Source organism: Brienomyrus brachyistius, chromosome 3, assembly GCF_023856365.1.
Source record: "Brienomyrus brachyistius isolate T26 chromosome 3, BBRACH_0.4, whole genome shotgun sequence".
Taxonomy (NCBI): domain Eukaryota; kingdom Metazoa; phylum Chordata; class Actinopteri; order Osteoglossiformes; family Mormyridae; genus Brienomyrus; species Brienomyrus brachyistius.
The window spans coordinates 23,324,385-23,346,330 of NC_064535.1; the positions used below are offsets into that span (position 1 = coordinate 23,324,385).

Sequence of the window (21,946 nt, forward strand, 5' to 3'; positions counted from 1 at the left end):
CCTGGTGTACGAATGTCCCACAGATGGCACGTGACAATTGCTGAGTATCGAGTTAATCCCAGTTTAATTATCAGATGTGTACTTAAGCTTGGTCTGTGCTAATCACATTTGTAAACAGGATTTGTGTCATCATCACTTAATGCCTTTTATGGTGCACTGGGACATTAATAACCAAAGTGTCACCGCAAGAAACATTCACGACCCCATCGGTGTACCTGGGTTAGTGTACAGTGAGCTCTCCACAGTCTTGGCAATGCACTGCAACTTGACAGCCTCCAGGGGGCAGTCAGCATGGGAGATGGCGGGCAGGCTCCCGAGGGTCTCTCGCACGAACCCGGCCACCTCCCGCACATTGAAGATCTTCAGCAGCTCACAGTAAACGCAGGGGAACGTCCTGAGGAAGACGGCCTGCGGGAGGGTGGGCAGGGAAGGTGGTAACTCATGGGGTCGACTACACCCAGTGGCAGGAGAAGCTACAGCCACTCATGGGAGAAGAAATGCTTACTCAAGGGAACTGGTGACATCCACTTGCGGGAGAAGCCAGGCCCACTCGCCAGAGGAGCGACACCCACTAATGGTTATTGGCAACGCCCACTTGTTGGAGAAGCCACACCCATTTGCAAGAGAAGCCACACCCACTAATTATTATTGGCGACACCCACTCATGAAAGAAGCGATGCCCACTTGCAGGAGAAACAACGCCCATTAATGGTTACTGGCAACGTCACTCACAAAATAAGCAATGCCCACTCATGGGAGAAGCCACGCCCCACTCATGGGAGAAGCCACGCCCCACTCATGGGAGAAGCCACGCCCCACTCATGGGAGAAGCCACGCCCCACTCACAGGAGACTAAACCTATCCACACACAAGCCACAGCTGGTCTGCTTCTGTACAGGCAGGATGAACAGAATATTAAAAATGAGTGGGGGGGAGAGGTAGCCTGCTCCAAGGCATCTAAAAAGCAAGTTTGGGGGGGGGGGGTATTCGTGAAAGATCAGGAGGGATTATAGAGAGGGGTTGTGGGGGGGGGGCTCAACAGACTGCCTCCAGCTGTGTGTCACGGTGATGCTGCTCAAAAGAATCTGCGAGCACCTGAGCGAGTTCCGAACACACGCACCTCACAATAAACACCTTGGGGGGGGGGGGGGGGGTAGGGGGTTTAGACAGCACCTCTCCACCTCAGAGCAGAAAAACAAACATGCCAGCTTGTCCCATCTGCCTGAGAGGCGTCTGTGATGAGGCTGCGAGCACCGACATCAAACGCAGGGCGCTCTGGGGTCGGGCGGCACAGAGGCAGGCTGAAGTGAAAATGTGATCAGGGATTCTACGCAAACAGTCTCTACAGGCAGCATCAGAAGTAGCAGTATCCAAAGAGCACAAACGGAACAATGTACATGTATTTTCGGGGGGAGGATGTAGCCTGTTGCGTGTCCCCTTGTTAGCATGTGACCTCAATGCACCCTGCGGATCTCAAACCCTTTCAGATGTAAACAAACGAACGTTCGAAGCTTGACGGTGGAAACGGGGGACTTGACCACCATGTACATCAGCCTAGGTTGGTCTGGATAATCCATCTCCGCCCCCAAATGTGAAAAACAGAGATGGGGAATGCAAGTTTCTTTTCCCCAAATGGAGGCACCAGCTCACCAAAACCAGCTCCAGCTAATTCAACACTCAGGCTCCTAATGCAGTTACTCTGGAATCAGTCTTCTGCAAGTGGCCCCTCAGTCCTAGCAGAGCTCCACGGCCGAATCCTCCAGTTAGGAGGTGCCACTGGGGACCAGAATTAGCTCCACTCAAAGTCTGCGGGAATGCTGGCCTTTCCTTTGCTCAGCGCTTTCCAAATTATTTTCTAAATTATTATTTGGATGCCAACTCGCCTTTTATAAAGTGTGAATCAGCCGCTAATTAAACACTGTCGCCTACAGTAAAAGCCGCAGCACGCCTGAGAACCCGGGCGGCAAACTCCGAGCTGCTCGGGACTGAAACGTCCGTGCCGATACTGAGGGACGTCCCAGGCTGCCCTCCTCACCTGCGTCTGGGTCACAGAGTTGCCGCTTTTACCCTCCTGGGACAGGAAGAAGCGTAGTGACATGAAGAGCTCCCGGATACAGCAGCGGAACTCATCCTCATTCTGCCCCCCGGTGGCCAAGGCAAAGAGGCGGCGTGACTGGATGATGTACTTGAAGATGTACTCTGTGGCCTGACCGGGGGGGGGGACGAGAAGGGGAGGTCAGCGGCGGGACGGGGGCATTTAGGCTCAGGAATAGGAAGAGATTTTCTGAAGATTCTGTAGGTTTTCCACAGGAAATTCGCGTTCGAGAGGAATATAAACCCCAGTCACCTTGAGGACCTGCTGGATGTGGTCCTGATGCTCGGCGTCCACGATGCGATCCACGTACCACTTCAGCACCTTGATCAGGTCTCTGAGAGTGAAGAACGGCAGAGAATCAGGCTCAGGCAGAGGTCGGGGTGGCTTGGACGGAGAATTAATATTCAAACCTTCAAATAACTTTTCATCCCGCATGTTGACTGTTATTAACACGTTTGACCTCTGGACAAAATCGATCCGGACCAGGGATTCACACTATAACACGGCAGTCAGACTGACACACGTCCTCCCTGCCCGGGCCCGCGCCCCAAACCCATCTACCCTAAATCGTCCTGCGCATGCGGTGACTCGCGAGGAACAATGCGTGACGGGTGAGGGGGAGGGTACTGTGAAATCAGCATTCATCTCTTCAAGGAAAGTGGGGGGGGGGGGGGGGGCTTTAAAGTAACCAAAACAAGACCACACAGTGAGGTTAGACCCAGAGCGTTTACACCCTGCCAGCAGCCACTATCTGACCGGGTGATGAATGTCGAAACATTAGAAATATGACATCGTCGTGAACGTTAAGCTGGGCTGCGGACGAGGGAAGAAACCAAAGCCAGGCAGGCCTGGGGGGGCCGGATGTATTAGGCTCTTTCTGTGTATGTGTGTGTGTGTGTGTGTGTGTGTGTGTGTGTGTGTGTGTGTGTGTGTGTGTGTGCGCGTGCGTGTGGGAGGGGGAGCTGGAGCAGAGCGGAGGGCCCGTGGTTAGACCTGGAAAGAGGTCAGTGGACAAAACAACAGACACCATTATTTCACACTTCAGTCTGTTCCACCCCCACTCCGGCACCCCCGGCCTGGTGAGAGGACTGTCAATGATTCGGGCATAATAAACTAGACAATGAGTTACGATAGGGAGGGCACTTTAAAAATGCTTACATAACAGACAGAGACACACACAGACTGAGCACGCAGGCACACACATACAACCTCCACCACGGGGAGGGAGGGGACTGAGGCCTGGGGCAGAAAGGGTTAATCTCTCCATTGCCCCAATTTAATCGGCTCCTGGGGACAGACGGGCTGACGGCGGCTTCACACTCACCTGTATGACAGAGCCCCTGCAAAGTGACTTTCGATGTAGGTGTCCATGACCGGCTTGAAGTGTTGGAACTTGCTGTCCTGCAGCAAGTTAATGATGTGGACCTGGAAGAGAGGGCAGCTCAGCGGAGATGAGGAGCAGCGGCTCAAAGCCGGAGATGCCCGATGCCCCTGGGATGTGCAGGAAATGGACGGCGGGACACTTACGAGGCAGTCAAAAACCTTCAAGCCGTATCGCTGAGAATTTTCATCCAAGATTCCAAACAGGGTGTCCAGAGTGTCCTGGAGAAACTGTGGGGGATGGACAGGGCAAAGAGCTTTACTTAAGGGATCACGACCCGAGATCTCCTCGTCAGCAAGCGATCACGACCCGAGATCTCCTCATGAGCAAGGGATCACGACCCGAGATCTCCTCGTCAGCAAGCGATCACGACCCGAGATCTCCTCGTCAGCAAGCGATCACGACCCGAGATCTCCTCGTCAGCAAGCGATCACGACCCGAGATCTCCTCGTCAACAAGGAATAATGACCAGAGATCTCTTCACCAGTAAGGGATCGCGATCCGAGATCTCCTCATCAGTAAAGAATCGTGACCTGAGATCCGATCGTTAGCAAAGAATCATGACCCGAGATCTCCTCATGAGCAAGGGATCACGACCCGAGATCTCCTCGTCAGCAAGCGATCACGACCCGAGATCTCCTCGTCAGCAAGCGATCACGACCCGAGATCTCCTCGTCAGCAAGGAATAATGACCAGAGATCTCTTCACCAGTAAGGGATCACGACCCGAGATCTCATCAGCAAGCGATCATGACCCGAGATCTCCTCATGAGCAAGGGATCACGACCCGAGATCTCCTCGTCAGCAAGCGATCACGACCCGAGATCTCCTCGTCAGCAAGCGATCACGACCCGAGATCTCCTCGTCAACAAGGAATAATGACCAGAGATCTCTTCACCAGTAAGGGATCGCGATCCGAGATCTCCTCATCAGTAAAGAATCGTGACCTGAGATCCGATCGTTAGCAAAGAATCATGACCCGAGATCTCTGTAAGTAAGTAAGTAATCATCAGCTGCGATCTCCTCGTCAGTAAGGGATCATGACCCGAGATCTCCTTGTCAGTAAGGGATCGTGACCTGAGATCTCCTCGTCAGTAAGGGATCGTGACCCGAGATCTCCTCATCAGTAAGGGATCGTGACCTGAGATCTCTGTAAGTAAGTAATTATCAGCTGCGATCTCCTCATCAGTAAGGTGCATCTGAAGCAGGAGAGACCACACCCGATCTTCTCAGCAGAAACTGATGGTTCTTTATTTGCTCATCAAATTGCTTTATCAATGTCAGTACTTTCCCCACCTCACCTGGTGCATCTGCCATTGAAAAATATTTAACTCGATGCAATAATTTTTACACTTCAGGATGAGCTTCATTCATTTACAATTACTATTGCCATTACTTCTGATGTTCAGCAAAATGCCTTAGTGAGACAGAAAAGTGACACTTATTTTGACCTCAGCAGGCTGATGGGTCCAGCACAGCCCCCACAGTTGTTTATAGTCCGCCGCCCTTCTCTACCTTGACTATTTCTGAGCCGTCGATCTCCTTCAGCTTGGACAGGCTGTCGCTGATCTTCTCTGGGTGAACTCTCCATTTCAGCAGGTCCAGCATATTCCCTGAAAGCAGGATGACAGATGGAAGGGATTTCATTCAGGAATTTTATCTGTTTATGTGGGGAAAACACAATGTAATGCAGGGGACAATGGACGCAGGACAACAGGGGCTAATCTGTTTAAGATGAAAAAGCTTTATCTGCCAAAATGAACCAAAATGAGGCCGACTAACACACTGGCTCGAAGTCATGCCCTTTCACTGCCACCCCACTGTCCAAAGAGACGCAGCAAAGCTAAATCGCTGTCTCCATACTGCCTACGGTGTATGAATGTGTGCTCTGTGCTAGGCAGGCACTCTTTCCAGGGTCTCCCCCACACTGCCTGTTACTGAGACCAAGAGAAGTAGCAGGAAGATGGATGTATATTCAACCGACTGCTACACAAATAATTGTGTCAACAAAAGAAATAAGCCATAACCCCATCCTCCTGCCCATAACCACCTGCGTATTTATATATCTGTGTGCTGTGTTATTTCCGTAAGATCAGTCTTGTCACGCATGCATGCCGGTAGATGGAAATTTATTTGCCCCGTGTCAAACCACAACAAAAGGTTACACCAAAGATCTGTTTCTCTATGACGGTCTGCTTGACTGACAGACCAGACAACAGACGTCCCCCCCCCCCCCCCCCCCCCATACCCGCCGCATACGAGGAAGCGCCGTGTATCTTGGATGGCCAATCTCCGATTGTCCGTACCATTCTGCGTGAGCTTCGTGGAACACAGGAAAGAAGTGATCCAGACAGACTCCTTAATGCCCTTAGCGGCTTGGCTGTTCCCTGGGAGGCTCCCCTTGGAGAAGGGCAGGTGGAGGTACCGGATGCAGTCCTGGAAGTTGGCGTTCTCCTCACACTGCGGGAGGCCGAGAAGAAAAAGACCCAAGGAGGCCCTCAGTGGGAGATCCTAGACCTCATGGACCCCCCACACCTGCCTGGGACACCTCCTCGCACACAGCATGAGCAAACAATATGGTGCTATTTGCGAGGGTCTGCCCTTATTAGTGAAGGGGCGCTTTGGTTTTAGGAAGCCACGGTTCGCTAACTTGAAACGTCTTTGGAAAAGTGGAAGCTCCGTTAATGGCACCAGGAACTCCGTTTCCATCTCTGCGATTCAGACGGAGCTACGGACACGCCTGACACTTTGCATGGGATAATATTCCCGAAAAGTGAACGTTCCTGCGAAGACCGTCGCTGCTCCAAAGTACAAGAGCACGATACTTTGGTAAACTGCCCTACTTCTGAAGAGTACAACTGGGTCACACAAATTTCAGAAAGCTCACTTTTTCAATGCCACAAAACCAAATTTGCAATGTCTTCGTACTTCAGCCAATACTTTTTAGAAATATCAACCCATAACTCATCAATTCTCAGCATTTTAAGACGGTTTCACAAAAGTTACCAAAAACAGCCCCACATGCACAACACGTGATTGCATTTAAAATTACAAGCGAAGTTGGAACACGAGATCATCTGCTCCTCCACTTAACTCATGACACTGAAGTAAATCTTGAATTGGCAGAATAAAAGAGAAAGTGGATGGAATTGCGACAAAGTCTTGCATCCAGTGGATGTGAAGGGGCCTCGTCTACACCTTAGGGACCCATGGACAAGATGGAGATCTTGAGGGAAAGAGGATCCCTCAGAAGAAGATTGTCAGGACAAACATTACGTTTTTTTTTTTATATATATCGCTGGAAAAGTCTGGGTTTGCCAAAGGGCGTGTGGCCTCACAGCAGGAGAAAGTCAGAGAAACCTTCCGACCCAATCACCCAAAGTACCCTGAATGGGCACATCTCAGAAGAGACCTTCATGCCCGTAGGCGCCCACTGCAGACCGCACCCTTCCACCCCCGGTTCGCCCACCAAGGAAAAAAAAAAAAAAAAAAGAAAGTTTAAACTGACAGTTTCATGGCCGTTGTTCATACAAAGGAGAGAGAGAGAATGAAGTGAGCATTTCACAGGGAGAGCCCACACGACTCTCTTTGGCTGGAACCAACATTTCCAAAGGGTGAAGGGCCCCCCCCAGAAATAAATACATGAAATCATCGCTTTAACAGGTGCATCAGCAGCCTCTGCCTGAGATCGTGACCAGGCCTCTTCACAGCTCCCTCAGAAATCCAGCGACCGCCGACCCCGGCAAACGAGCGAGACCCAAATTCAAGCCATCCTCCCCCGCCTGCCCCGCCCACGGGTTGCTGTGGTTACCTTGTGGACGATGAGCTCGTGAGTGCCGTCGGGCAATGTGAGGCCGTCTTCTTGCATCAGGGGGATGAAGGAGAAGCCAAACAGCTTTTTTTCCGCCTTGTCTTTAGCTGAAAAAACACGCGCATTCTGGACTGCTGCTCAGAGAATGGCGCCCTCTGCAGGGAGGGCGTGCAACTGCTGCTGAGCTCATTTAATTGGACGACAACAAAAAATGTTTCAGCTAATCAGCCATCCTGGAATCAGTGTCCATCTTTCCAATGTTTTTCGGTCTCAGGTATAATAGCAAGGTATACACTAGCTGAGGTATGCTTGCGTGCATGTATGTATGTACGTATGTATGTAACTCAGCATAGGTATCTTCACCATTAATACATACCCCTCTAAACCTCCCCCACCCCACCAAAAAATCTCTGCTGATGGCATCAAAGGAAAGCCTTTATGACCCCTCCCCCTCCAAAATCATCAGACCAAGACTTTTAAAATTTTAACTCTCCGTCAAATATAAATATCCCCACCCCGCCGCTGGTACGTCACAGGCCCAAATTAGACAGCTATTACAGGATGGCACTCCCCCAGGGCCGAGGGAAGCTACCGCCGATCTCTGAAAGGAAACACGGCAGCGCACGTGTCCCACCACGCACACACCGGGGGGGAGGAGCTTACTGGAGCAGTGGCGGAACTCAAATCGCACGTGGGAGCCCCGGAACTTGTCCACGGGCAGTGGCAGCTTAATCTGCTCTGCCCAGCGGGGGCTGTTGTTGTGGTACAGCACAAGGGAGCGGTACTCGTCAGCGCCGGCCTCCCCGGACCCCGCCCACACAGAATTCTGGGAAAGATGGGGAAAGGGTGAGAAGGGCGGCCAAAGAACGAGCGCAGGTATGAGCTGCGAGCGGGCTGGTAGGGAACATGACAGCTAAGGAAATGAGCATGGGACCAGTAGGTGACAGGTTCAAATCCCACGACCGAAATTGCTTTCGCGGTCTTTAATTAATTTAATTAATTAAATTGGTATTAACAGCTTATTAAGAAATCTGGCACTCTTTAGTAAGGCTTTGATACCTTACATTGTTAAAACTACATTTAAATACTTTTTCCATGCTTTACATGCTGAAGGGAAGTACCTAAGTACAGAAACATTACATATTACGTGACAGAAGATAATCAGGCTAAGCTAAAGAAGACAGACAGGCAGCAGAGACTTACTAGACAAAATGCAAATCAGCATGCTGCTCTATATCCTTGTATATGACAGCGCTGGTGTTCCTGATCTGAACAAGAGAGTTCTGAGAGTTTTACCTTCAGGACGAGTCCGTCTGCATCCAGCACGCACACAGTAATCTCCACATTCCTGGCCACGCTCTTCCCCCCCTTCTCAAACTCTCCTCTTTCCAAGGTGACGTACAGGTCGTTCCTCATCTCGCCTGTGAGGGAATCAGAAGAGAAATCAGCCACTCGGGAGAGCAGAGCAGGCGGCCCTGGATACGCTACCTCCTGGGAAGACTGCATCCATCATCATTATCAGGCCACGGCGATAAACGCTCCGCCGACTCCATTATGTTACTATTTTTATCCAGGTACGTGCCACTAGTCTGGGTCCCGGGGCAGACCCAGGACACGCTGCAGGGATCACATCTCCCAGCTAGCTTGGGAAAGCCGGGGAATCCCTGACAGTGGGCTGGAAAGATCTGACCCAATCAGCATGCTGCCACCATGACCACAGAAGGAGAAGCGGTTTGAGGATGGATGGACACTTATACAATGTCTTTCCTAATGATGCTTAGAGCAACTATATTGCAAGTTGGGTATAAACTAGTGTTAAACACAGGCATGATGAAGGTTAGAGGTTAATATCGCCCAGTGTGTCAGTGTGGAGGAAACAGCAGTTGTTAAACAGATCAGCAGGCAGGACGGACAAAGGAGGGAGGAAAGAGTGAATGTTTGGGGGGTGACAGAGAGACATGTCCTCAGCAGGGGGGGGGGGGTGCAGAATCCCACCTTTTCAAGGGGGAAAGTTCAGATCCAGAAAGTAAAATCCAGATTTTGTTTCAACCAACCAATTGAGTACTCTGTGAATGGGACTCTTTATACTGGGTTGGTTGATTGAAAAAACACCCTGGTCTGGATTGTTACTTTCTGGACCTGAACTATTCACGTCTGTCCCCACAGCAGCCGGAACACTGGCTGGTGCCCGGAGCTGAGAGCAGACGCCGGAATGTTACAGTCACGCAAAAAAGGACGCAAGGCTGTAAACCTGGTGTTCTTAAGGCCTGCAGCTCTTTCGGGGGGGGGGCCCACCTGGCATGATGATGTCAGAGAAGCCCAGCTTCTTGGTGATGGCGATGCCGCGGGTGAAGAGCGCCATGTACTCGCGGCGGATCTGCTCCATGTCGCCGTGAAGCAGCTGGAGGGAGACGGCCAGCCCTGTTGGGGGACGACACACCTCATACCACACTCAGGGCTCCGTGGGGGGGTCACAGCTCATACCACACTCAGGGCTCCGTGGGGGGGTCACAGCTCATACCACACTCAGGGCTCCGTGGGGGGGTCACAGCTCATACCACACTCAGGGCTCCGTGGGGGGGTCACAGCTCATACCACACTCAGGGCTCCGTGGGGGGGGTCACAGCTCATACCACACTCAGGGCTCCGTGGGGGGGGGGGGTCACAGCTCATACCACACTCAGGGCTCCGTGGGGGGGTCACAGCTCATACCACACTCAGGGCTCCGTGGGGGGGGGTCACAGCTCATACCACACTCAGGGCTCCGTGGGGGGGGTCACAGCTCATACCACACTCAGGGCTCCGTGGGGGGGGGGTCACAGCTCATACCACACTCAGGGCTCCGTGGGGGGGGGGGGGTCACAGCTCATACCACACTCAGGGCTCCGTGGGGGGGGGGTCACAGCTCATACCACACTCAGGGCTCCGTGGGGGGGGGTCACAGCTCATACCACACTCAGGGCTCCGTGGGGGGGGGGGGGTCACAGCTCATACCACACTCAGGGCTCCGTGGGGGGGGTCACAGCTCATACCACACTCAGGGCTCCGTGGGGGGGGGTCACAGCTCATACCACACTCAGGGCTCCGTGGGGGGGGGGGGTCACAGCTCATACCACACTCAGGGCTCCGTGGGGGGGGGGGGGTCACAGCTCATACCACACTCAGGGCTCCGTGGGGGGGGTCACAGCTCATACCACACTCAGGGCTCCGTGGGGGGGGTCACAGCTCATACCACACTCAGGGCTCCGTGGGGGGGGGTCACAGCTCATACCACACTCAGGGCTCCGTGGGGGGGGGTCACAGCTCATACCACACTCAGGGCTCCGTGGGGGGGGTCACAGCTCATACCACAGCTCATACCACTACGAACTAAGCTGTGACCCAGGAACACTATCAGTGACCGACCAACACCTTCTACCATGACTCTATATACCCGTCTGCATTCTGCTCCTCCTCGCGGCTCAAGGTTTCCATTCCCCTTTCTCTCACTCTCATATCAGCCCCCTGTGGCTGCCCAGAGACACAGCCCGTTCCCCGGAGCGTATATTTCCATAATGTTTGAGGGTAACATGCCTGTACTATAAGCACAAGGCACCATATCGGAGTTACACGGCCTACACACTCCTGTCTAAACGCATCAAAATGAGTCTCGCAGCGCTCTCTGCCCCCACCCCCACCCCCACCCCCACCACTGTCCAGAAACATGCAGGGAGGTGAGCAGCTATCTGTAAACCGCCCACAGTGTGTGGAGTGCGCAGCTCCCCCCCCCCCCTCTCCGCCCCGGCCTTGTGCCCGCTGCATTCTGGGACGGGTTCCAGCCTCACCCCATCCCGGTGCAGGATGAGCAGCTCCGGAGCGCGGATGGATGGATATTTATGTACAGGAAGTAGGATGCAGGGTATCTAATGACTCAATCACTGCCCACACCCCGGATAAAGCAGGGAGGACAGGAAAAGTCATCGCCCCCCCCCAGCTCTGCACACCGGAGGACACTTACATAACCCGCCGAGTCATTATTCCCAAATCTTTGTGCTTCTGCCTTCGCAGACCTGAGAAGGCATGTTACCAAAGCACCCGTTGCTAGGAGATGCACTGACATTTCACTCAAACGTTGGGCAGCCAAATATACTTCTCTGCCATTAAGAGGTTAAGGACGACTTCTCTTACTACAGAGATAACAAAAAAAACCTATTTTTAAAGGGAAACAGCAAAGCACAAGTGTACGTGTCGCTTATGTGCTCGACCCACTCTCCCGATTACGGCGCGTGCGGCTTCGTGTTGCTGGGGGCGGGGTTGTCACCGACAGCCGTGGAGGGACACGCGGAGTTGCTCACCAGCATTGGATCCGCTCAGGTTGTATCGGGAGTTCACTTTGCGGATGATGTTCTCGTGGATCTGATACCACTCGGTCTCTGTGTTGCACCTGCAGGAACGTGCAGAGGATAGACTGAAATAGCGCCCCCTACAGTCTACAGGAAAATCACACTACCGCCTAGCTGAACACTGGCATCATCAAGGAGGATGACAGGAACCATGTATGTCTTACGGAAAGCTACCCCCGCAGTCCACGAAAGATGCGACTGGCTTTATGGTCTGGTAGCCCCCTCCCCCCCGGTCCCGGCCCTGCCCCACCACTCACGTGTAGACTTTTAGCAGGTGGTCGTCCTTAATGTCGGCAGTGAGCAGGTCGGCGACGCTGACGACTGCACACCCAAAGGGCCTACGGTACTGCGCACTGTTCACATTCTTCTTCTCTCCGGCCCCCATGCGCCCTACGGGGGGGGGGGGGGATGGACGACTCATACTCAGGCCTCCACACAGGGCAGCAGATGGACACTGTCCACCTTCAAGGGTAAAGCAGATCAGCTTACCTATCCGTATGATATGGACCACGATATAAACATCCTTCCTCAGGTCGCTGGTGCCCAAATCCTTAAAACAAAACGAAAAAAAAAACTTCAATATGCTGTTCATCAGAATTTTGATGGTGACCACAGAACACCGAACGGCCAAAGAGGTTTAAAAACAAGACTCTTTATATGTCTACATCTACATGGATAGCAGAGCCCACCGGCAACAGCTCAACAAGTAGAGAACACTGCGCTGACAATGTGAAGGTCATGGGTTCAAATCCCAGAAGGTAGCCCTTCTCTCCAAACAAATCAACAAATTAAATAGTGAATATTTTCTACTAATAGCAGTTAATTCCACTACCTTTACATTTCGAATCTGCATGAACAGAAGACGCTGTTCACTTGCTCGGCAGCCAAACCGCGCTTAAACGTGAGAGAGCGCAGGAACGTGAGAGAGCGCAGGAACGTGAAGCCCGGGTGCTGTGGGCAGAGCTCATTCCGGCCTGACGAGGATTAGCAGGCCTGCATTTTTCACAATGAGCCCAGAATACTCACCACAAAGAGGGTGCATTGTCTCTCCGTCTTCTCCGGCGATTTAGGAACTCCGTGTTTATTCAGTCGCACAAAGAACCTTTCACTGGGAGAGATAAGAGGACAAGGAGGGGGGACTTCACACGAGTGTAGGGCAGGAGGATCGCACGGGTCAGAAGCGCCGACGCACACGGACACGCACGGCCCCTCATCCCGCTGCGTCATTCAGCGCTAAACCCCCCCACCCCACATTACAGGGACAAGCAGGCATGGGCAACACAACAGCACAATGACTCATAAACGGCAGCACACAGCCCTTACATTATCAACGAGGGGGCTATTCACTAAAAAGCCCCACAAAGACACACATCTCGGGCATCTCCAGGGACGACCCCCGAACAGAGGGCTTTCATAAAGCTAACAAGGGGCATCTTATTTGCTCCGAAGATTCTGCAGATTTGGGCTTTAGGAGCAGTTTGCCCCTTTATGTAACGTTTAACTGCTATTATATGGACCTGGAGCCTGACAGGGGAGTTCAGGTGGTGAAAATGTGGGGATATAGTCTGAGATGGAGTCAGCACTGGCATAGGAGGAGGTCCCACCCCCGGCCGCACCCCCCAGGAGCGGACAGGCCCGAATGGGAAATCACAGACAGGAATGATGGATGGCGGGGGTGTGGAGAAGCAAAAGCTGCCATTACCTCCGCGCTCGGGGGGGTGGTGCCTTTGGGAGGCGTTGGGACAGCCCTGGGGCCTCGGGGGGGGGGAGTGACAGATTGCCAGAAGCCACCAGCACTGTATGTATGTGTTGGGGGGGGTTAGAGTCCTTCTGTCACATCAAAAATGGTATCATGGACTTAGAGAAGGTCTGATCTAACAGACGATGAGCTAATTCCCAGAGGGCCTCCTTTGTGTTCATGTTGAGTTCAGTGTGAGCATGGTGGGTACTGTTTGGTCTGGTGGCGTGTACCCTGCGTGTTCTACAGTGTCTGTGCATGGTGGGTACTGTTTGGTCTGGTGGCGTGTACCCTGCGTGTTCTACAGTGTCTGTGCATGGTGGGTACTGTTTGGTCTGGTGGCGTGTACCCTGCGTGTTCTACAGTGTCTGTGCATGGTGGGTACTGTAGGGTCTGGTGGCGTGTACCCTGCGTGTTCTACAGTGTCTGTGCATGGTGGGTACTGTAGGGTCTGGTGGCGTGTACCCTGCGTGTTCTACAGTGTCTGTGCATGGTGGGTACTGTAGGGTCTGGTGGCGTGTACCCTGCGTGTTCTACAGTGTCTGTGCATGGTGGGTACTGTAGGGTCTGGTGGCGTGTACCCTGCGTGTTCTACAGTATCTGTGCATGGTGGGTACTGTAGGGTCTGGTGGCGTGTACCCTGCGTGTTCTACAGTGTCTGTGCATGGTGGGTACTGTTTGGTCTGGTGGCGTGTACCCTGCGTGTTCTACAGTGTCTGTGCATGGTGGGTACTGTAGGGTCTGGTGGCGTGTACCCTGCGTGTTCTACAGTGTCTGTGCATGGTGGGTACTGTTTGGTCTGGTGGCGTGTACCCTGCGTGTTCTACAGTGTCTGTGCATGGTGGGTACTGTAGGGTCTGGTGGCATGTACCCTGCGTGTTCTATAGTGTCCGTGCATGGTGGGTACTGTTTGGTCTGGTGGCGTGTACCCTGCGTGTTCTACAGTGTCTGTGCATGGTGGGTACTGTAGGGTCTGGTGGCATGTACCCTGCGTGTTCTACAGTGTCTGTGCATGGTGGGTACTGTAGGGTCTGGTGGCGTGTACCCTGCGTGTTCTATAGTGTCTGTGCATGGTGGGTATTATATATGTATTTCAGTTATATGCTGCAGTATGTGTGGTGGTATGTACCCTATGTGTTGTGGCCAGATTCATTACTGGAAAATGCAATAAACATGTACTGAGGTTCGCACTCTCTCTCCATAAGCTGAACTAGAAAGATGCGGTTTTTGGCGGAAGCGGCCCAGCGATGCGGCACAGCCAGCGTGGGGCCGCTCGCGTCTGGAGGCCTGAGGCGGGAAGTGCTTCGTTCACGCAGCAAGAGCAGCATTCCCCGCATGGCTAATCGCTATGCGCTAATCCAGTTAGACTTCCTCCGTGGTGGGCAGGACAAGCGCAGGAATACAGGAAACACTGAAGCATCGGCACTCCTGAGCCCCCCTGCCTGCCCCCACCCGGCTCAGTGGGACGCCAGCAGAAGCCGGTGCCCAGCCGGCGTGGCATGATAGCTCCATGTCAGCTGAGCCGTAATTAACGTGCTGCTGTACAAAATCCCGCCTTCAATTAGCAGCCATTGGCTGATACCGACCACATGCATGGGCGCAAAGCCACTTTGTGGCAATCGGAGCCAATGCCTCATACTGGCAGTACAGAGGTCTGGATATTAGCCCATAATTACAGGGTTTATGACACAGCATACAACATGTTAGCAGCTTGCTCTGTGCACAGATCGAATACTGAAAGCCCAGCTCTGATTGCCTGTTGTGGGTTGTGAAAGCGCAATCACGATTGGCTGCCATTATATAATGCGAAAGGGTCATTATAAAAACAAACACGGATCAGGCTGGGTCAGTTTCAAAGCGACAGATCCACATGATGCTGAAACTGGCACACTCCTTGCTTCAAATACTCTGCTGTGCAAACAAGGAGCCTTTGGTGTGGAACAAACATTCCCCAGCAGAATCTGAGCCCGTTCAGCAGAGTTCAGTAAACTGGACCAAACCGGACCAGACAGAAGACAGAACAGCCACATTAGCCCTCATACCAGTCTTAATGCCTCTAAGCTAAACTAGCTGGGATTGCTGTACTACCACAGGTAGCCCAGAACCAGTGCGAGGTTCGACCTTCCCAAGCAGGCCATCCACTTAATTAAGATGTAAAGAAGCCATGGACAGACTTTAGCCAGCAAGTTGGATGCGGGTGTGGGATCCGTGCGCCATGACTGGCTTGCCGATGGCACGACAGCTGCAGGTTCCGACGGCCTGAGAAGGAGCAGGTCCAGCGCCCAGCTGGTATTGTTCAAACACAGACAAAAGTCACAGCGACTGATTGGAAAGCGGCCAGCAGCAGCCGAACGGGGCGCTAGTCAAAGTTGGCGCGTTGCCACGGCATCGCAGCAGGCGGGGCGTCCTGACAGACGAGGGCAGGAGACATCCGCCGCCAGAGATGGATGGCGGTTAAAGCGCTGATGGCACATTAAGGGACGCAGGGCCGAGGAAAATGGCCACCGAGACGGAACGAGATACGAGCGGAAATAGATCGCAGCTGCCGGAACGCAAGACAAGTGACGGACATGCAAGATGGTGCCGATTCGCACTTTATAGGTTCAAGAGGCTAATAAATAGTATTTGTTGACGCATTTAACTCTAAGGCACGATATCAATGATTCCTATTTCAACATTTTCATATAAATTCATTAAATATTTAAGTACAGTAGGTGGGGGTCCATCTCCCACATGCAACATAACAGTGGAAACTGATTTGCACCGCCTCGTATTTCAGGCTCATTCTAAGTTACGGGCAACACGCGCATGGTGGTGGAGCCTGACGCCACGCCGCATGCCATCCAGGTGGCATGCAACGCACACAAAGGAAGCGGGATCTCCGGATACCAGACCAAGACTTAACAGCAGGGGCTGGCTTAATGGAGGCCCCACCCAAAAGAAAAAGAGGTCTGAACTCATGGGTGGAACTAATGAATTCCCTTTCATCTCCAAGTGCCAGCCCCCCCCCCCCCCACATCCATCCATAAATTTAACAGGAAATTAACACTAACATCATATTCTGGATCCTTTAAATCCAGTCGAAGGCAAAATCCATATGACTGCGACGTATCTGTGTAAGTATATATGTGCTATATATAATAATTGTGGTGGAATCAGGAAAAATTCCAACAGTAAATCATGTAACGGCACTGAAGTTGCAGTAGAAACAGATCCTGCAGCACCTGGGCCAGGAAGCATTCCGAAGCATGCGACAGGCATGCGACAGAGCCAAGCGCATTTGGAGTGTTGCGAGTACACCGAGCGGGGTTGCTAAGTAACCAGCCTCGGTTCGGGCTTCTGAAAGCGGCGTTTGCGCAGGACGAGCTGCAGGAAGCCGGTCAACTCGGCCATGGCAGAATTCTTTGAGAGCGGAATAAACACTCCGGAAATGAGTCCACGGTGCAGCCATCATGCCCGGGGATTTTTCCTGAATGCTTTCAAATGCCAGTACCTTCAAATTCATCCCTCCGGGTCTTTCGGCAACCTGGCCATGACGCCTTCTACATGATGCAATATTTCTCCCGTATTCAGAGGCGGGACCACAAGAGCACAGCTAAAAGATGATTGGCCCCCACCCTTGTCATTCATCTATTCTAAAACATATCATTGGCCAATAATAAAGTTGGCCCTTCTAATTGGCCCTGACCATTATAATGAGGTCAAATCCATTAAGCAAATATTAAAATGAACATTAAAAAATAGACCTCAATATTTTAGTTTTGTTACAAGAAACACAGACATGAGTGGGCTCCTCCTCAACTCCTTGACCAGTGTCTTTGGGGGTTTGCGACAGGGGAGGGGCGAAGGGTGCACCTGAGTGGCTGGTTCTCCTTGCCGTCGTAGATGGTCAGGAAGACCTCAAGCTCCTCACCCAGGTTAGAGCTGACAAGGCTCTTTACCTGGGCGAACAGGTGATGTGTGCTCGAGGGGACGGGGGTGTCTTTCTTCCTGTGCCGATGCTCCATCTGTTTGCACAAAGAATGTTAACAGTCTAAGCTGACACGCTCTAGTGGTGGTGGGGAGGGGGGGGGGGAGGGGGTCTTCTACAGAAAGCGTGCTGGGTGTAATGGGCTGGATCAGAGAAATAAGAATGTGTACACTTCTAATGAGGGCTCAGATGATTCCCCCAAGTGCCTCTTTTCGCAGAAATTAGTTCGATTTTTTTTTTTTATTCCAGAAGTTGCAGGGTGAGAACTGAAGCGTCTAAGCCCACAGTGCGCGGGGGCATTGCGTGCCGTCAATCAGCCTGGTTGCCCATTCAACCCAATGGGCAACCAGCTTGGTGAGCGAGAAGGTTAGACAGTGAATAATAGGCCAACGGTCCCATGCAGCATGGAATTTCGGCACTTCTGCTTAAATTTCACATGCTGTGATTCTCTTCGGTTCTTCAAGGTCGACACAAATCCCAGGGACTGTCTGTCGATGTTCCTCATCAGGGCAAGAACTGAGACCCCACTGTAAAACAAATCCCGAGGTCCAACCAGCCCTGGTTTCACAGAGAGCCTTCATCAGGTGGTGCTAAAGTGAAGCGGTATTTTTCTACAACACAGCCGCCCATGTGCTGGAAGCGGCACCCGGGGCCTGGTCATGGTGCCGGGCCCTTAACGTGTCCCTTGAGGGTCAGGCGTGTACGATGAGCGCTGTAGCTCTGTGCCTTGTCCGTCTCCCCATCCTCAACCTTTTCTGCCTCCCAGTATGCCCAACATCTCACTTCTCCAACTTGTTTTCCTCTGTGTTTTTGAGAACACAAACCCTGTCCAAGATGCTGGCAAGGGTGCGTCGGGCTGGGGGGGGGCAGAGGTTTCTGGATGGAGGTCGGTGGTGCTTTTGGACAATGACAGCTCATTGTGCTCTCCCTCCCTCTCTCTCCCTCCTCCACCAGCCTCTGTCACTCTCTCTCTTTTATTCTCTCTATCTTGTTTGAGGCCCAATTATCCGGAGACTCGGAAAGTGCTGGCATCCTGCTCGGAGCTGACAGGCTCCTCCATCAGCGGAGGAAACAATCGGGACGGCAGAACTGCGCTGGATGCAGCCGACCTACCCAGCCGCCCGGCTCCCCTTTTGACACGAAAGCGCAGATTAAATACGGTCAGGTGGCCATTAAAGAGCTCGCCAGTATCACAGCTAAACCTCAACGACTCTGAACGAACTAACATTTTAATTATCCTCGGCTTGTTAGCATACAAAGGAATCGCAGGCTAATTATACACACTTTATCTTTCCCTTAGTGCGTAATTACTACCATTTCCTTGTATATACTATTATTATAATAGAGGTACAATATGCTTGCTTCACAGTCCCCTCTGTTTACTGGAAGGGGATTAAGCGTCTCAGTTTCATAGATGGAAAATGGCTATTTAAGACGCACTAACAGCAAGCCAAGCCTGTTACCATGGCAACATGGGCCCGGCGTGAGGAAGCTGGGCGGGCAGAAAGCCGGGACGATGTGGGGGGGGGTACCCACCAGCTTGTAGAGCTCCGTGACGCTGATCTCATCCGGGTCCACCATCCCGAACTCTTTCCGGGGCACCAGGTCCAGACCGAGCTGCCTGCCCACAAGGAAAAGGAGCATTCGTTTGTCCAAACTTGGCACAGATTCTTGTTTAGTTAGTTTTAGGGGTGCTGTAAGGGGGGGGGCGGTTAGGACTGTCCTAAAGGCCCCTGATTGACAGGAGCCCTAAATATTTGCAACATAATTAGATTGGACTGGGTTGGGGCCCAATGGGATGAGCTTTAATGGGGCTCCGACTGCATGGGGTCAGAGTGGGACTCACTCGTTGCCCCAGTCGAGGCGAGCGGTGATGTGCTGCTTCACATCCCGCATGCGGTCCTGCGTCAGGTGGCCCACCAGCACCTGCCTCCGCAGGTCCAACACCTCGTTCATCACGTGCCACAGGCGGTGGAAGAGGTCCCCCTCGTTCTTCTGTGTGCATGAGCAGACACCGTTTAGTAGCTTGCCGCAGAAAATGAAGCCATACGTGCCACGGACAGCAATCACCAGCAGGGGGAGCAGTAGTTAAGAAACCTCACTTTCGTCCAAGCCCTTTTAATGAATCCTACTTAACTATCTAGTCTTGATGGAGACACTCAGCCTGAACTGCTTCCTTTAACACATAGCTGCATAGGTGGGTCACAGAAAATTCACTTTGCATATTAATATTGACTCAGGAGATCAGCAACGTAATTAAAAATATATATAAATGCAGGAGACTGACGATATACCACTGCATAATGTAATGTGAAGATGATTCACTGACAGCAAAATTAACACACAGTTAATTAGACCAGAGCTAATTGCGTTATAATTATTTAATAAGCCTCAGTCAGCTGCTGGCCGCCGAGTCTCTGAAAATAGATCTGTAAATCAAAGAGATCTACCAGACCCTTCCCACGGTCAGGACACACGTACCACATAAAGCTGCTTCCACATCGTGCCCCAGTCCCTCAGCGTGGACGTCATCTCCGTGATGACCGTGTCTTCGCTGGGAATGACCGTCTCAAACTGCCTGGGGTCAGGAAGGCAGTATTACCCCGGTTAAGTCACACGCCGTGCCGCATCTTCAACAGCGGCCCAGACCCGAATGCCTAACCCATCACCCCTACACTTCAGCACGGAATATGCAGTCATAAGCAAGCTTGCTTTTTAAAACACGACTTACCCTTTGTTCTTAATATGGGCACTTTTCAGGTAAACGTAACATGCTGGGAATATTCCCTGCGAGAAGAAAAATATAGCCATGAGCTAGCGAATGCAGCTTGCTTTGCATATTAATGACATACATTTTTGCTAGATTTGCATTGGTGTTTGTCAAAAGAAGAACGATACGCGGGCTAGAAATACTCTTTACGATTAACTTCTTATTTACGGACATGCAAAATATGGATGAAATAAGTTTGCTGGTGTCTGGATGGCCTTCTTCTGCACTAGTGTTTCCCAATACGGTCCTCAGGGACCACACTCCACGTCTTTGATCCGTCTCAGCTCCTAGCCTAACAGACCACATTTTTGCTCCCTCTCAGCTCCCAGCCCAACAGACCACATTTTCGCTACCGGAAGCAGGGAGGGAGCAAAAACGTGGACTGTCTGCACGTCCCAGAGGACTGGATTGGGAAACACTGTTCTACATAAATGCAAAAAAATAAACGGGTCATTTTGGTCTTACCGGCACAGGTCAGTGTAATACGCCCAGGTAAGAGGGCAGTAAGAGAACAACAGTCTGGAAAATGTTATAAAATTATTGTGAAATGTTTGGGGATTCAGAATGCTGTAGGGCTGTCTGCAAATGGCTGAAATCTTTCGACCGCAGTGACTCCTGCATGTGGACGTCCTTCAAAATCATCCCACAGAGCGGAGAGGAGAAAGAAAAAAAACGCATAGAACGTCCAAAAAGAAAAAAAAAAAAAACAGCTTACTGAGATGAAAAGGTGCACTTACAGAAAACAAAGATTTGCATTTATGCAAGCATGCTTTCTGCAATAAATAAGGATATAGTATACTTTACATTTGTTATGTGGGTCATCTTTATTAAATATTGGAGTGCAGGTGAAATATATCTGTAACAATTTGCGCACGATACAGAAAAAGGCTCAGCAGCTCAGGGCTAGAAAGGGAACAAAAACAGACCTCTCAGTTCTGTGTGTGTGTGTGTGTGTGTGTGTGTGTGTGTTTATGGCCATGGCTGCATAAAGATAAAAACTGTTAAAACTTTGATGCATCAGACAACCTCCAGGGACCAGCTCAAAGTAAATCATGCGGAAGCCATTGTTCCACATTCCAGCATTTCTCACAAAAAACTCCACATTAAAAAATCCATATGCACACGCACACACACACACGCACACAGACACACACGCACACAGACACAGACACACACAGACACAGACACACAGACACCGCTCACCTTGGCACTCGGATTCTTCAGAACAAACCCTCTGTACCATCCTGGAGAGACAAAAATATTAACCTTTCCTCCATCCCATCTTTCTTCCTTCACATTCCTTTTTTAGCATTTGGCCATGTCATGACATTTCTGGACACTCCTAGAACTTTGCACAGTCTCCACTCTTAACCACTACGCCCCCTAGCGTGCACATTTCAAAGCACCAGTGGAAGGAAAAGATGAACACTACCACGTTTGTGCAGATATTTCGGCCCTATAGGGCTATCTGCTGAATTTGTATTGGAAAATGTTTTTTTTATTTTATATATATATATATATATATATATATATATATATATATATATATATATATATACATATACATATTATATATATATATAAAAATATAAATATAAATAAATAAATAAAAATCAAGCATACATGTACATAGAGACATATACAGCACACACATACACACACACAATCGCCTCAGGTAATATTAAAGTAAAATGGTATACAGAAGTGTTTTGCCAGCCAGATCAGTGCTGAAACTGCAGGTATGTCAGTCAGAAACAGCAAAACAGTCTCCTTCAGAAACCCGGAAGGCCACTTAACAGC

The 21,946-nt window shown here is 51.3% G+C and overlaps 1 protein-coding gene across 3 annotated transcripts in view; it reads right to left on the bottom strand.

The window, feature by feature from the left end:
- The window catches only part of LOC125738439 (dedicator of cytokinesis protein 4-like), a 71,544-nt gene that overhangs the window by 24,454 nt on the left and 25,144 nt on the right, over positions 1–21,946 (bottom strand). For all 3 annotated transcript variants that reach the window (XM_049007363.1, XM_049007364.1, XM_049007362.1), the window contains exons 3-23: positions 21,350–21,390; positions 20,108–20,163; positions 19,858–19,954; positions 19,223–19,371; positions 18,913–18,997; positions 17,262–17,413; positions 12,695–12,776; positions 12,158–12,218; positions 11,926–12,058; positions 11,621–11,709; positions 9,582–9,707; positions 8,583–8,707; positions 7,950–8,112; positions 7,287–7,393; positions 5,782–5,935; positions 4,991–5,088; positions 3,623–3,706; positions 3,420–3,520; positions 2,348–2,429; positions 2,036–2,206; positions 216–408 (exon numbers count right to left, since the gene is read on the bottom strand). In XM_049007363.1, the coding sequence (XP_048863320.1) occupies positions 216–408; positions 2,036–2,206; positions 2,348–2,429; positions 3,420–3,520; positions 3,623–3,706; positions 4,991–5,088; positions 5,782–5,935; positions 7,287–7,393; positions 7,950–8,112; positions 8,583–8,707; positions 9,582–9,707; positions 11,621–11,709; positions 11,926–12,058; positions 12,158–12,218; positions 12,695–12,776; positions 17,262–17,413; positions 18,913–18,997; positions 19,223–19,371; positions 19,858–19,954; positions 20,108–20,163; positions 21,350–21,390 (2,349 nt within the window). The remainder of the gene's footprint in view (positions 1–215; positions 409–2,035; positions 2,207–2,347; positions 2,430–3,419; positions 3,521–3,622; positions 3,707–4,990; positions 5,089–5,781; positions 5,936–7,286; positions 7,394–7,949; positions 8,113–8,582; positions 8,708–9,581; positions 9,708–11,620; positions 11,710–11,925; positions 12,059–12,157; positions 12,219–12,694; positions 12,777–17,261; positions 17,414–18,912; positions 18,998–19,222; positions 19,372–19,857; positions 19,955–20,107; positions 20,164–21,349; positions 21,391–21,946) is intronic.